The sequence below is a fragment of the Hoplias malabaricus genome, chromosome 3 (assembly GCF_029633855.1).
Source record: "Hoplias malabaricus isolate fHopMal1 chromosome 3, fHopMal1.hap1, whole genome shotgun sequence".
Taxonomy (NCBI): Eukaryota; Metazoa; Chordata; class Actinopteri; order Characiformes; family Erythrinidae; genus Hoplias; species Hoplias malabaricus.
The window spans coordinates 55,771,259-55,785,747 of NC_089802.1; the positions used below are offsets into that span (position 1 = coordinate 55,771,259).

The 14,489-nt window shown below is 38.5% G+C and overlaps 1 protein-coding gene across 1 annotated transcript; it reads left to right on the plus strand.

Moving 5' to 3' along the window:
- The first annotated feature begins 9,754 nt into the window (after positions 1–9,754).
- On the plus strand, positions 9,755–14,145 carry dmrt2b (doublesex and mab-3 related transcription factor 2b). Its single transcript, XM_066666126.1, has 3 exons — positions 9,755–10,309; positions 12,147–12,243; positions 12,909–14,145. Exons 1-3 carry the CDS (start codon positions 10,031–10,033, stop codon positions 13,658–13,660), a joined length of 1,128 nt encoding a protein of 375 aa, XP_066522223.1. The 5' UTR covers positions 9,755–10,030; the 3' UTR covers positions 13,661–14,145.
- The last annotated feature ends 344 nt before the right edge of the window (positions 14,146–14,489 follow it).

Below are 14,489 nucleotides of genomic sequence, written 5' to 3' on the forward strand. Positions count from 1 at the left end.
GGCTTTATTTAAAAAGTTTTATTTTACTACACAGTAAATTCACCAGTGTTAAATTAACACTATTAGTGCAATAATTTAACACCCTCAGTGTTAAAATAACACTAATAGTGTTGATTTAACACTGGTGAATTTACTGTCTACAAATGTAACAGTTTCAAATATTCAAATATAAAGAAGTGACAAAAGAAATCAGTAAACATTTGCTTATTTGTAAACAAAAATAATTTATCAATATTCTGATTTTGCATATCGCAGCAGGTAGTGTCGCAGTCACGCAGCTCCAGGGACCTGGAGGTTGTGGGTTCGATTCTCGCTCCGGGTGACTGTCTGTGAGGAGTTTGGAGTGTTCTCCCCGTGTCCGCGGGTTCTCCGGTTTCCTCCCAAAGTCCAAAAACACACATTGGTAGGTGGATTGGCGACTCAAAAGTGTCCGTAGGTGTGAGTGAATGTGTGTGTCTGTGTTGTCCTGTGAAGGACTGGCGCCCCCTCCAGGGTATATTCCCGCCTTGAGCCCAATGACTCCAGGTAGGCTCTGGACCCACTGTGACCCTGAACTGGATAAGCGCTTACAGAGAATGAATGAATGAATGAATGCATGATTTTGCATAAAACAAAGTAGCATAAAAATCTACCACACAGCCAAAGTGCAGAAAATGTCGTGTGTGAATATAAACAGCAAAAGGAGACAATTATACAAAATGTAACCTTAAAACTTCACAGTAACTAATAAAACAAACAGAATAGTTGCCATGCTGAGTCATTATGCAAACAAGTTAGAGTATCACGATTATCAAGATAATGTTTTTTTTAGCGTTAAAAAAATGACGATATTGCCCTAGTGGTCAAAATATTATGTCACTATGTTATACAACACATTGTGCAGTCACATCTCTCTCTCTCGCTCTCTCTCTCTCTCTCTCTCTCTCTCTCTCTCTCTCTCTCTCTCTCTCTCTCTCTCTCTCTCTGGATGAGTCTCAAATCGCGATCTACATTCTTCATTTAGGGCACTATGAAATTTGAAACAAATTACACACCCAAACCATGTACTATGTTTCACTTTGGGATTAAGACCTGCATTCATACTCAACTTGTACTGTAGTATTTGAGTGTAAACGTCAACATTTCAGGCCTCAAACTGCACTACTGAGAGGGCACAGTGCACTACAGTGGGAGCAAGGAGTGACTTGGAACAGTCGTTGTCTATCGGCTGTTCGCTAATGGCTAAACCATCGACAATACAATCAAATAAAGTACATTAAAACAATACATTTAAAAAATGAACACTGATATGCTTACATTGAAAGGTTAGAACGTTTGTTTCTTCTCCTATAAAGTTGCTGTTTTAGGAGATACATGTTTTTAATTGGACAGCAATGATATACTTCCTTCTATTTCAGACATATGCAAACTTATATTAACATTAAAATGCCAAGGCACATTTTGCATATGTTACAACTAGGGATGCATAAATACTACCCCATCCCACCCCCCAAGCGAGTATGAGTACAAGTTTGAGTATTTTTGTACTTTCTGATACCGATACTTGCTCAGCAACTAATCAATCAAGAGCATTGTGTTATAGTGTAGTTATTAATAAAATATTTGTTTAAATAAATACTTTACTTTATCTGGAACTGTCCATCTTTTATATATCATTTTCCCACATTACACCACCGATAATTAGAATTTCCTTCTGGGATCAATAAAGTATCTGTCTTTTTATAAATTAGTAACGTAGGATACAACAAGCTCTTGATATGCATTTGCATTACGCATCTTTGGGAAGACAGTTTCCGTTATATGATGAAAGTTCTGCACTTGGGAGTGTTTATTCATTGGTCGTGTTAATTTAAGAGCACCAGTCTGATCTATGGTGTTGGATCCAGTTCAAAATTCACGAACAGAGAAAATAATTTAGTTTGAGGAATCAAACAGTGCTCTCGCAAATGGAAACACATTTCCAGATCACTGACATTTTGAGTTGTCTGCTCATTAGCGCAACAACGTGCACTGGGCACAAGGTATTGGATGGTGGTATCGGAGTCATGTTTGCAATTATGAGTAAATGAACATGGTATCAGGCAAATACACAATACCAGTATGGTTATTCATGCATCTCTAGTTACAACAGCAAGTATGCACTGTTAGAGTGACTCATCCTCCTCTAGTAAATATAATATCATATTAATTACAATGAGAGTTACGTGAATAATAGCCAAATTAGCCAAAAGACAATGAAGACTAATTTTAGTATTCTCTCAAATAATTCAAAATTATATATATATATATATATTAAAGACTTACCGTGCATTGTGTTGTCATTTTTCAGAATTAATACATTGTCATATTGACCACATCTTGTTAGGCATCAGTTCAGCAGAATCCATGATATTCAAAATGGCAAGTAATGTGGGAATGACACATCAATACCTGCTAAGCCTTCAAATGCTAATTAGGCAGAGGCCAAAGCTATTCCATCTAGGTATGGATCCATATATCCATTAGCTTATAAACCCAGCACTATTTACTCAGGGCATACACTTCTCTGTGAGATGTACAGGCAGAGAAAAAGTTAATTTGATTCATGAGTAGATTTAATGGGGAAACACTGAAGCGTATGAACATTTATATTGTACCTTCAGTGAATGTTCCCCATACGTTCTGCCCAGCTGTCAAATCCACACAGAACTCCTCAGCTTCATACAGACTGCACAAACCTGGCTGTTTGATCATCTAAATAGAGAAGGAGATGAAGAAGGGAAAAAAAGAGACAGTGAGCGGGGATGGAAGCAATCAATTAGCATGCATTCACCCGTAAGTGGCCTCCCAAGTCTATATCTAGCACTTGTCTGGATAAAATGCATAAATATTAATTAATCTGCTAATTGTCTGCCTCTCTGCTTTTAAATGCCTCCTAAATTATATCAAAAAAAGCTCTGCATGAACATAATTGACGTTGCGGGGGGATCACTCCCAGAGTTTTTAGTATGTGCCACAGTAATTATCTGTATCAATTTTTTGTTTATGCGTCTGGGTTGAATAAAATTGCATTAAAACGCTTTAATTCTGTTTCCCCATGCTGCATCCTTTGAATAATCATGCTTGGCAATAATGATGTGTTTTGCAATGCAAAACACTCTCACACTGTCACACAGCCTGTGCAGCTAAGGAGGAGAGTACCCTTTTGTTTCACTCTCAGACTGACGCTGGCAGTGGACCTCAGCAGCACAAGAGGTGAGTTCCAAAAAACACTGTCAATTCAGTGTTTTATATTTCTGTGATCAGTACTTTTGTTACTTTTTGGACAGAAATGCAGGCAAAAATGGGGGGTGTTCAGAAAATTAATCAGATGTAAATTCTTTCACAGATACTTTTTAGAGCCAGACTAAAAACATGAGGGCAAGTAAATGTTCTTTTTACAACGGCACACAAGGGCGGAGCTGCTTGTCAGTTATTTAGTAGATATTATTAACCTGTGTCAAAAATAACAGACATTCGTATTGCTGCTGATACACAAAGAAGCCTTTTATACACACACTGGGCTCACAGCTCTCACTGCTTTTCACTATCACACAAGCAGACATTCGCAAATAGCTGTGACTGTAAGAATAATTAATACGTTGAAATCCCCATATCCCCAGGCTGATAATTGTGTTGATGTAGTATCATTGGGGGCAGAGTAAACAGCACACTTGTTGTTACTATGTCTCATCATTTTATATTTAATTATATTTTCCTGCAATGAACTTGAACTCAAGACCTTACAACAGCAGTTACCACTAATGAGGCCTGAGATCTTGTTGCTATTTTCAGTGACAGTGGACATATAATCTTTGAAGATAACTGGAAAAAGCGTCTCCATAATAAACGCTTGGAAAACTATTTTTTAACCATAAAATTGTAAATTATATTAAATGTCAAATTATTGTAAACATCTGCTTATTACACATGAATTCTGAAAACTAAAATCTTGTCTCCCTGCAATAACTCTGACCCTCCTCTTGTAGGAAGACTTTAAAGGAGGACAGGACATGCAAGTGAGGATTTGATTGCATTCAACTTTAAGAGCATCAGTGAGGTCTCATGCTGATGCTGAATGATTAAATTTGGATCAGCAGTCATAGGTCATGGATCGTACATCATCAGTATAGAGACTGCAGTTCCACTGCTTTACAGCTCAATGCTGTGCACATTATAACCCTCTAACCCACACCTTACTGTGAGCATGGTGACTTGAAGCTTATGTGCACTTACTCCAGAATGTCCCATTTCATACTTAATTTAATTAATAATTTTGGACATTATCTATTGGACCATGATCTGTGAAATGCAAGGAGCAGCGGGTTTTTCATGTGAATGTGAAATATTAAAATGCTTTGAGAGAATAGTGAGTTTATGTAGAAAGAAAATGTTGTCATTCCTAGATTCTTGGAATAATAATGTGAAGATCACACTTTTTCATCATTTTTCAGTGTGATGCCATGGAGAGAGAAAAGATAAATTTCAACCTACAGGATTTGTTAATTGTAATAGAAAATGGAAGAGAAAAATTCTGATGTAGGGAATTCTCTCCAGGTCATCAAGCATCTTGCAAGCAACACAGCGTGGCGCACACATGAGCCTTTCTATAGTGTTCTCTTCAGATCATTCAGAGACTAGCTTCACATCACACCCTCCAGCTTCTCCTCATGCACACAAACACCCAGACGACCATATGTGCTTCCATATTCTAGGGCAAGGGCTGTGCACATACTCTACATACAAAGCTCTGCCAGACGAATCTTTTAGCTTTTATCTTTGCAGGTCCTTCTCTTCCATGCTCTTTGAATCTACTTGGTTGCCTTACACCATCTGACCCCATCTGTTTTTTCTGTGCTCACTGGTGCCCAATTAGGCCTTTAGAATTAGGGCACCACTCCTCTCATCGTATTTGACCGCAAACAGAACTGACCCCGTAGTTGTGAGTACGAGTCTTGGATTCAGGAGAGCATAAATTATTAGCTTTGTAACCAGGTATTAACTTAATGTAGCCCAAGAACCACCTGGGGAAAAGCAGAAGTGAGCCAGGCAGGAGTGTGCATGGCCAGGTAAAAGAGTCAAATATCAGCCGTTTTCTCCTGAATGCATTAAGATTCACATTGAAGTATGATCAGTTGTTCAGAAATACGTGAAGGCAGCCTTCCTCCACTTCAAAAGAAATGTATATGGCCCATGCTGATCCCAGTCAATTGTGCCAATATGAGATCAGGGATTGTCTACAGTTTGACTGAGAATCTGAAATGGGGGAAATACATTGAAATGATTAAAAAGAAATTCACATGATGTCCTAAGCGCTCCAAAGTCAAGCTGCAGTGTGATTGCGATGCAACACATGCTTTGAACTGAGTCGAAGTGCTTTTACTTTCCCTTTGAAGGTGCTCGACATTCTGCTCACCGACAGTCTGAAAGTCAAACACTTTCAAAGGCTGGAAAAAGCGAAGTTTTACTTTTCCATGATTTACTTTCTTTAGTGAAACAGAAAAAGAGAAAATTAAAAACGTACAAATTTCAAAGATGAATGGGAGACAAATCAGCTTTACTGTGGTAGGAGTATCCTTTATTTAGCAGAAATCAAATAGTTTTCCAGAATTAATGTGTTATATAAGACACTGATTGTAGCTGTTGTCAGACATAGGGCACTTGGCCAGGGCTGGCCAAATTATGGTTATCTGACCTGTCAGATGCTTTTAAAAAATCATTGTCAACTGAAATCGTCCTTGACACAATGCTATATGATTCACTGCTTACAAAGTGTCAAATGCCTCATCACAGTTCAACCAAATAAAATTAACTTAATGTGATTACAAGCAGTTTAACTGTATTTAGTTTAGATGAACACAATCAATATTTCACTTCACTTCAAACATCTTCAGCCCAATTTCAATTTTAGAGTGTACAATTTTGTCCAGGAAAATGTCCCCTGAACAAACTGGTAGTGAGAAGAGAGATGGTGGTAAATTACTTTTTATTAGACATGAATTATCAGAGAAGATAAAAACTTTTTTTGTCATAGAAACTTTAATTCATTTATCTGCTGGATTTAGGATTGCAGTACAATGTTCTAGTCAGTTATTCAGCTATGTAAGTTTTCATTAGCACATCTGCTGATAGCTTAATGAAGAAATTAGATTAAACAGGAGTTCTGAGGTTTGAATAAAAGACTTGTGTAAAAGGCATACCGCCAGTGTCTGATGCTGCAGTAACATCCTGCTTGACCTATCGGGAGTATTTGATACGGTCAACCACCACCTCTTACTAAACAAACTCACTGACATGGGCTTCAAGAACAATGCACACTCCTGGTTTGAGTCTTATCTCACCGGACCATCCTTCAATGTGTTATGGCTTGGACAAATGTCAGCGTGACACCACCTCACCACAGGTGTGCCCCAAGGCTCAGTGCTGGGTCCACTCCTCTTTGCCTTGTACACCATCTCTCTAGGCCCAATCATACATTCGCACAGATTTTCCTATCACTGCTATGCTGATGACACACAGCTCTATTTATCCTTTCCTCCAGGTGACACTTCAGTGGCAACTCGAATCTCTGACTGTCTCTCTGACATATCTACATGGATGAAGGAACATCACATCCAATTGAATTTATCCAAAACTGAACTACTGGTCCTCCCAGCCAAACAAGCTATTCTCCACAACATCAGCATCAAGCTAGAGTCCCTATCAGTGGCTCCCATCAAGGTTGTAAGAAACCTGGGTGTCATGGTCGATGACCAGCTGACCTAGGAGATGGAGATCACGTTACAGCTGTAGCTCGATCGTGCCGCTTCTCCCTATTCAACATAAGGAAGATTAGGCCATATCTAACTCAACATGCAACACAGCTCCTCGTTCAGACGTTAGTAATCTCCCGTCTAGACTATTGCAACGCCCTCCTGACAGGCCTGTGCTATGAGACCACTACAGATGATCCAGAATGCTGCAGCACGCCTGGTTTTCAACCAACCAAAAAAAGCACATGTCACGCCCTTATTAGTTGAGCTGCATTGGCTACCCTTAGCTGCTTGCATCAAATTTAAATCACTAATGATGGCCTTCAGAGTATTCACTGGTTCTGCTCCCATCTACCTCAATAGACTCTTAAAACCATATGTTGGTGCCCGCCCTCTCCGTTCCTCAAAGGAGCGCCAACTAACACGACCAACCCCCCGTACAGGTCAGTTGAGGCTATTCTCATCTCTGGTACCACACTGGTGGAATGAGCTACCAAGCACTATCAGAGCAACAGGAACCCTCTCTGCATTCAAGAAATCCTTGAAAACCCAGCTCTTCCGAGAGTATCTTTTGCACTATAAGGCTTTCTTTAATGCACTTATTACTTCCTGGTTTCCTCCGGGTGCTCCGGTTTCCTCCCACAGTCCAAAAACACACGTTGCAGGTGGATTGGCGACTCAAAAAGTGTCCTTAGGTGTGAGTGTGTGTGTGTGTGTGTGTGTGTGTGTCTGTGTTGCCCTGTGAAGGACTGGCGCCCCCTCCAGGGTGTATTCCCGCCTTGCGCCCGATGATTCCAGGTAGGCTCTGGACCCCCGCGACCCTAAAAAAAATTGGATAAGCGGTTACAGATAATGGATGGATGGATGTTGTTGGCATATTAAACATTTTTGTTTATTTGGTTGTTTTGTGGTCTGAACATCTGCACACCTGAACTATTGAATTGAACTTGCGGTGACTTCACATATTGTGAATCTGACATCTTGGCTAAGGATAATAATAGTAAAAAAAATACCACACACAAGGTTCATACACATTCAGCAGCTGTTTCTGCCCTTGGCCTTTATGCACTGTGATTTCCCCTGACGCCCTGAATCTTTTCTAGATATTATGAGCTGCAGATTGTGAAAGGCCTAAAGTCTATGCCATCTTGAATTGATGTTCTGTTCTAAATGTTCTCTCGTGAAATTTGGCACAAATTGAGGAGCAATTACCTGTTCTTGCTTTAAAAGCCTTTGGTGAATGCTTTATTTATACCATTTTATAATCTAAAAAATTGGTACATTTGTTTATATTTCTACAATCAAGTTATCCAGTGAAAACATTGAAATTATTTCTTTACACTGTTGTCAGTTAAACAGAGGGTGAGGAGAAAAAAACATATTCATGTTTTATTTAATTGCATAATATAGGCAAATATTTTTTGGACACAGGTTTGTGGACACCTGCTCATTCAGCAGTTCTTACGAGATATAAGAACTTATTCCAGAAAACCCTGCTTCGTTTCATGCTTTTCTATGGAGAATATACAAGCTGTGTGTTCACAGGTGAATGACTGGGTTCACGGTGGGTGCACTTTAATGTAGATGAATTCACTTATTATAAAATGTGTCAATATATATTTGACTTATAGTCTAACATACAACAAGTAACACTAAAGCAAATATTTTTATTTTCTGAGTGTGATTGCTTGTAAGTAGCAGAGGGGGGCACCCAAGTTTATCTTTCATATCCAGCCAGACTTGGCAGTACAAGCACCATCCACTTGGGGGCTACACATAATCACTGACACTGGGCGATGTTTGAACAGACAACGTTATGTTTGATGGACATACTGCATTAGTTAGACGTGCCTTTTTTAACTATTTGTTTGTGCATTGTTGGCTGGGAGGTCTAAATTAGTTCTACGAGTTCCCTGACAGCTGGAAAGGCTGCTCACAGAAATTAAGACGTGCTGAAGTTTCTTAAAATATTTTTGAGAAAATATTTTCAAATTGTTCATTAATATTTAATATTTTCAAATGGTTCATGTTGATTTCTGTCAATTTTATATTAATAATTGCTGTTGATTCCCATTACAGTAATATATAACTTATTCATTAGAATGTGCTTTGTAAGTGGTCTTATTCAATTTATTTTTGAGAACACCAACAAAACATTAAAAGATCTCTAACTTTCTGTAAAGATTTTTATTGTAATTCTTTATTTGGTTCTATATTTGATATTGTTTTTTAAATATTTTTTATTTGAACCTCTTTATTAAAGTTTTACAATATTAAGGACTAATCTGAAACTCTGTTAATCATTTTGGACACTTTTTGCAGATTCCTGGAAATAAGTTAAAAATTCTTATACTGGATAGCAACAAATTAGAATCAAGTATCTGCAAATTGGTTTTAAATTCAGAGTGATTCTGTTGTCATTGTCTAAGCTACACGGAATGTATATATAACCCTAGATTAGTGGAGCACATCCCTATAACTCTTCAATAATTTCCATAACCTTATAAAGAACGTGTGGCAAAAGGAAAACTCAGTGAACTCCCTGTGTGACATCAATAGTATGTGGTCAGTGCAATGTTTCTAACACTTGCTTGGTTTTCAGGGATTCTAAAAATTCTAATTGAACAGGAGTACATCAGGCTGCAGCAGGGAAAATTGCAGAAAATATTTCTTATAAGTTGCCATAACTTGGTTTCTGGTTGACATAGCTACATAACAAGTGGAAAAGAGTTGTAGTGGCATGAAAGTGGTCTGGGAGGAAGAAACAGAAGGAAGCCCTTTGAAAAGTTTCTGCAGAGAGCCGCACGGTTACAGTCTAGCGCTCGACAGGCGTGAGCTCGTGCAAAGAGTTGGCGCCTTTTTCCTCAATTCGCGGCATCAGCCAATAACAGGAGCGTGTGGGCGGGGTTCGTTTGCTCAGACACCAGCTCAACCCAAATGACGTCGACGCGGCTGACGGTTGGTTTAAGTGTGCGTCGAGGGGAAGATGAGCTCAAACTTTTGAAACTTTAGCGAAGTCTTCCGAAGATTCTTAAATCCTGAGCAGTAACTGAAGTGCACAGAGTCGGGTCTTGGACCGAAAGTCGACCAGTTTAAGAGCAGCTCAACCCTTTCAGTCTGTTTCAGACGTGTTCTGTACTTTTCATTGAGTCCAGAATAATGAAGGCGACCAGAACCGACTCTTCCCCGTGAACCGGACAGAGAGGGGCACAGAGAGAGGGCCGGGTTTACACTCATATCTGACTCTCACTGAATTGGGCATGTCCGGCGGTTCGGAGGAGGCTGGAGTCCAGTCTGAAGGGCCCGGGGCCGTAACAGGTGATGCGGACTCTGAGGTACAGGTCGCTGAAGTGAAATGTGCGCCCAGCCGCAGTCCGAAGTGCGCGCGCTGCAGGAACCATGGCGTGCTCTCGCGGCTGAAGGGCCACCGGCGGCGCTGCAGATGGAGAGAGTGCGGCTGCGCGGACTGCGCACTCCTGGCGGAGAGACAGCGGGTGATGGCGGCGCAGGTGGCGCTCAGGAGACAGCAGGAGGCCGCGGTGAGAGAGAGAGAGAGAGAGCGCACGGTGCAACTGTCACCTAATGGCACCTCATTTACACTTATACATAAACATCAGACTAGTGAATTTTTATCCTAGGTTTAACCTGGGACCTTCAGTGAATGGTGTATAATCTAGAGAGCCGTCCAGAAAGAGAAGTGGAAGAATGTTTTTGACAAAACCCCTACGTTTCCTTTACATTTTTTACACGTTCATCCTATAAATGTATCCCTTTTGTACTTACTTTAAGATAAATACTAAATATCTTTTATTTGACCAGGTTGGGTGCAATATGTTTGTGCCTCATGTTAAATCACACCTTTAGGTGATCAGTTAGAATATATCATATACAGAGAACACACCTGCACGGTTGAACACATGTATGTTTATTTGCTAAATGCATATATTAAAAATAAAACGTGGCATGTGTAAAACATGATAAATATGTATACGTTTTCCTCTGTGGGTTAAATTCTTCAAATAAATAGAAATGGTACACTTAAAGTTGCAGAAAAACATCAAATTCAGTTTTAGTTGCTTGTAGGGAATGTGTTAAAATAGTTTTAACTTAAGAAATAATAAAATATATATATATATTTACGTATATATTACAGTTGATGATCTGATGTAAAAATGATACTTTACAGAGACTTCAGTTCTGTTCACGTGGTGGTGACAGGAACAAGACTTCAAAAGAATATAATGCCTCTCAAAGGTTTTATATGAAAAATGGTTGTAAGGACAGTGTCTCCTCGAGACATTTTTGGTAGTTTTGTGACTGGCTAAAATTCATTCATGACAGAGCAACAGGGTTGTAAGGCTAAATTGTATTATATTTTTATATTTATTATATTATTTATCATTGCAAAAATTGGATTTAACAACTCAGAAGACATGTAGTATCACAGGTCATTTTGGATATAACATATATATATTTGTGTGGAATGTAATACGATCTGATTTGTCATCACAATTTAAGAGATCTGATTTGACTGCTCTATTTCACATCAGACCAATATTTTGAACTTCTCAATACTGAATAATATAGAGTTTATGCAAAATATTTGTTGCTATTCCCCATTAACTGTTCTTAAAATCTCACATAGCTTCAGTTCAATAGATTTTGAATGACTGAGTAAATCTAAAATTTTCACAGATTTTGTGACGTTTGATACAGAATTACTTATTAATGCATTATGTCTATTGAGAGTCCCAATTCACCATCACTAGGTTCTTTTTTTTTTTTTTTGTCAGTGTCAGTGGCACCTAACAATCGAGATACATACCATTTTCCATTTACCACATTTAATAAAAATAATAAATACATAGAAAGCCACTCTAATCTACCCACTGGACTCCTCACCCGTATATTATTAACTTCATATTCACTGTAAACATTTATACAGTGCATGATTCATTACTTTTTTTTTTAGTTATTTTGATTAATGACCTGACTTGAAACTCAGGGATTTTAAAACTTTCCCAAGATTCCCAACAGCTTTTTTTGTCGCCTGATGCAGGCAGATGTTGGAGTTTGTAGACAGGCTACTGTACGCTTATTTGTATTATCGTTAAATAGAATTGTGTAGTTATAAAAATAATTATAATAAGGTACAGTTAAATTAGTCAGATGTACCTACATTTGCATCTCTGAAGTAGTATGCTTTATTGAGTGTAGTTATTTGCTGTAAGATATAAGGTGCATCTTTCAAATGTCTGAGTAAGTTGTAAGTATTCAAAACGAACACTAGGTAGGTTAATTAGCAAATTATGTATGCTCATTACTTTGCACACTTTACCAAATATAAATGTAAAAACATAGTCTTTCTTTATGCAGGGTAAGAAAAGTCAGAGAAGTGCCTCTATTCTCCGTCGCACAGCGTACCAGAGCTACAGCAGGGCACCCAGTCTCCTGGCAAAGAGCATTCTGGAGGGTAAGCCTTAATGAACACACATCTCATTAACGCATCCACAGCCTCCCATGTGACATCAGGAGACAGTGGATTAGTTCAGCTATTATGCTACAGATCCCTCTGCCCATATAACAGAGCTGTTTGTGTTTATTTAAGGTAATTAAAATTATGCAAATTAAAATAGGAATTACATTGGAGTGGACTGATGCAAGTGCTTCAGAGACTGAGGGTCCCTGTTGTACTTTGTTCAGCGTCAACATTGAAATTCCTGCACTGCTCGTTGTATCCTGCTTTATTTCATAATACCTTTGTTAGTCAGCTTCAGTTCTCTTTTGAAGAGGTTTGTGGTGAGGTTTATTGCTGTTTAATATTAGACTGCAATTTTATTATTACGGGATATTAGAATCAACCTTTTCTGGTCAGTTTTGGTGTGAGGAGAAAAAAATGTTGCAGTTTTCATGTTCCAATAAAATTATACTTAAATATGCAGTTGAAGTACAATATTTATGACTTATTTATGTTATTAAAAAAATTGAGAATTTGCAGAGGCAACCATGTATTATACCATAGGGACACAACTCTGTTTTAAATAAAAAAATACATTTTTGGATGTGGAACGAACAAATATATTCAGATTAAATTAAACATACATTAAGACTCATCAGTGCATTTTCACCATGCCTTAGGATATAAGCCCCCAGTGTCAGAAGACTGGTTAAAGAGACTCCACTACCCTCCTCTGAGTGTGAAGATGAGGAAGAGAAGAGCGTTTGCTGATAAAGAGCTGGAGAGTGTGATGCTGGAGCGAGAGCTGAGGCAGAGAGGGATAGAGGAGCTCCCTGAATTTATACTCCTTCAGACCACTGCATGCCCTGCTCCATCCCCATATTTTTGCCCATTGCCCAACACTGGTTTGCCCAGTTATGTGCCCATGTTCAAATCTAGTCCACTGCTGTTTGACTGTGATCTTCACTGCTCCCCTCAGGAGTATAAATCCAGGACTCTGGAGCAGTGTCATGGAGACATTTTAACACAAAGTTGCCACCTTCAAGCAGCAAGCTGGGACGTATGCAGAGAGAAAGAACTGTATCTGGAATCCTTTCCACTGCCCTCTTTTCAAAGCTCACACTATTGTTGTAGCACAAACTCAGGTGTCAACACAGAAAAGACCATGCCAGAAAATGTCATTGCTGACTCGTCTAGCTGTGTGCCAAACTGTGTTGCTGCTGACAGACTGGATATCGCGTCAAAGCGAGACGGTGCCCTTTCTCTGATTGAGGCAAAGGTGCTGTCACAGGTTGAGCTGCCAGATAAACACCACCGGGCCCCGGGGCTTGAAAACCTCACACACAAAGACTGGGCCACTACAACAAACTCCATCAAAAATTCCAATGCCAGGCCTTTACCTTTTTCTGTTGAGGCTTTGTTGATGAAATGATGAGGATATACACTGTGCAGTCCAGGTTATATACATTTAGACAATGGCTCTTCTCTTGCTATGCAACAGAAAAATATATCAGAGAAATTTGTGCTGAATATTTCGGCTCATATTGCCTTTTTTCGGCTCATATTGTTTTTTTCTAAATTCCTTTTTGATTTATTATTTTAAATTATTATCATTTTTTTTAGATGTATTTATTTTTATCTGCTTTCACCCTGTATTCATCCACACAAGCCTGTAGTTTTACCTTTATTCTGTAGTGTTTTCTAAATATATGAGAGATCTGTTTTTAAAATATGGGCTTGGCTTGTATATAAAGAATATATTTCAATGCTGTAGTTGCCTGTTTTTTGTGTATTTTTTAACATTTTTTTATTATTATTATTATTTAGAGTAATCTGTACAGTTACTTTTTCCCTCTAAACACAGCAGGATTTGTGCTTTTAAGGCAGTTTAAATGTAGACCTTATCCTCTATTAAAATAAAAAAAATACTAATAAAGAAAAAAGCCCTGCAGTAAAGAGCAGTTGAATGTAACATTACAATGAGAAAAAGACATGAATAAAAGATGAGTTACACATCCTGAAAAATATCCCACTGTGTATAAAAGTTTCTTTCAGAAACAGTAATATGTTTTGAAGCATAAGGAATGGGCACAACCCTATTAAACTGATACATTAGTAAATTAGGAGAATCGATAATATGCAAATTAGATTTTGTACTGTTACGCAGTCTCGTTATAAGATTTACACAATTTTTCTGCTATAGTCATAGCAACCTTTCTGTATGGAAGGTAGCAACTTCAGATATCACTGCACATGGGCAT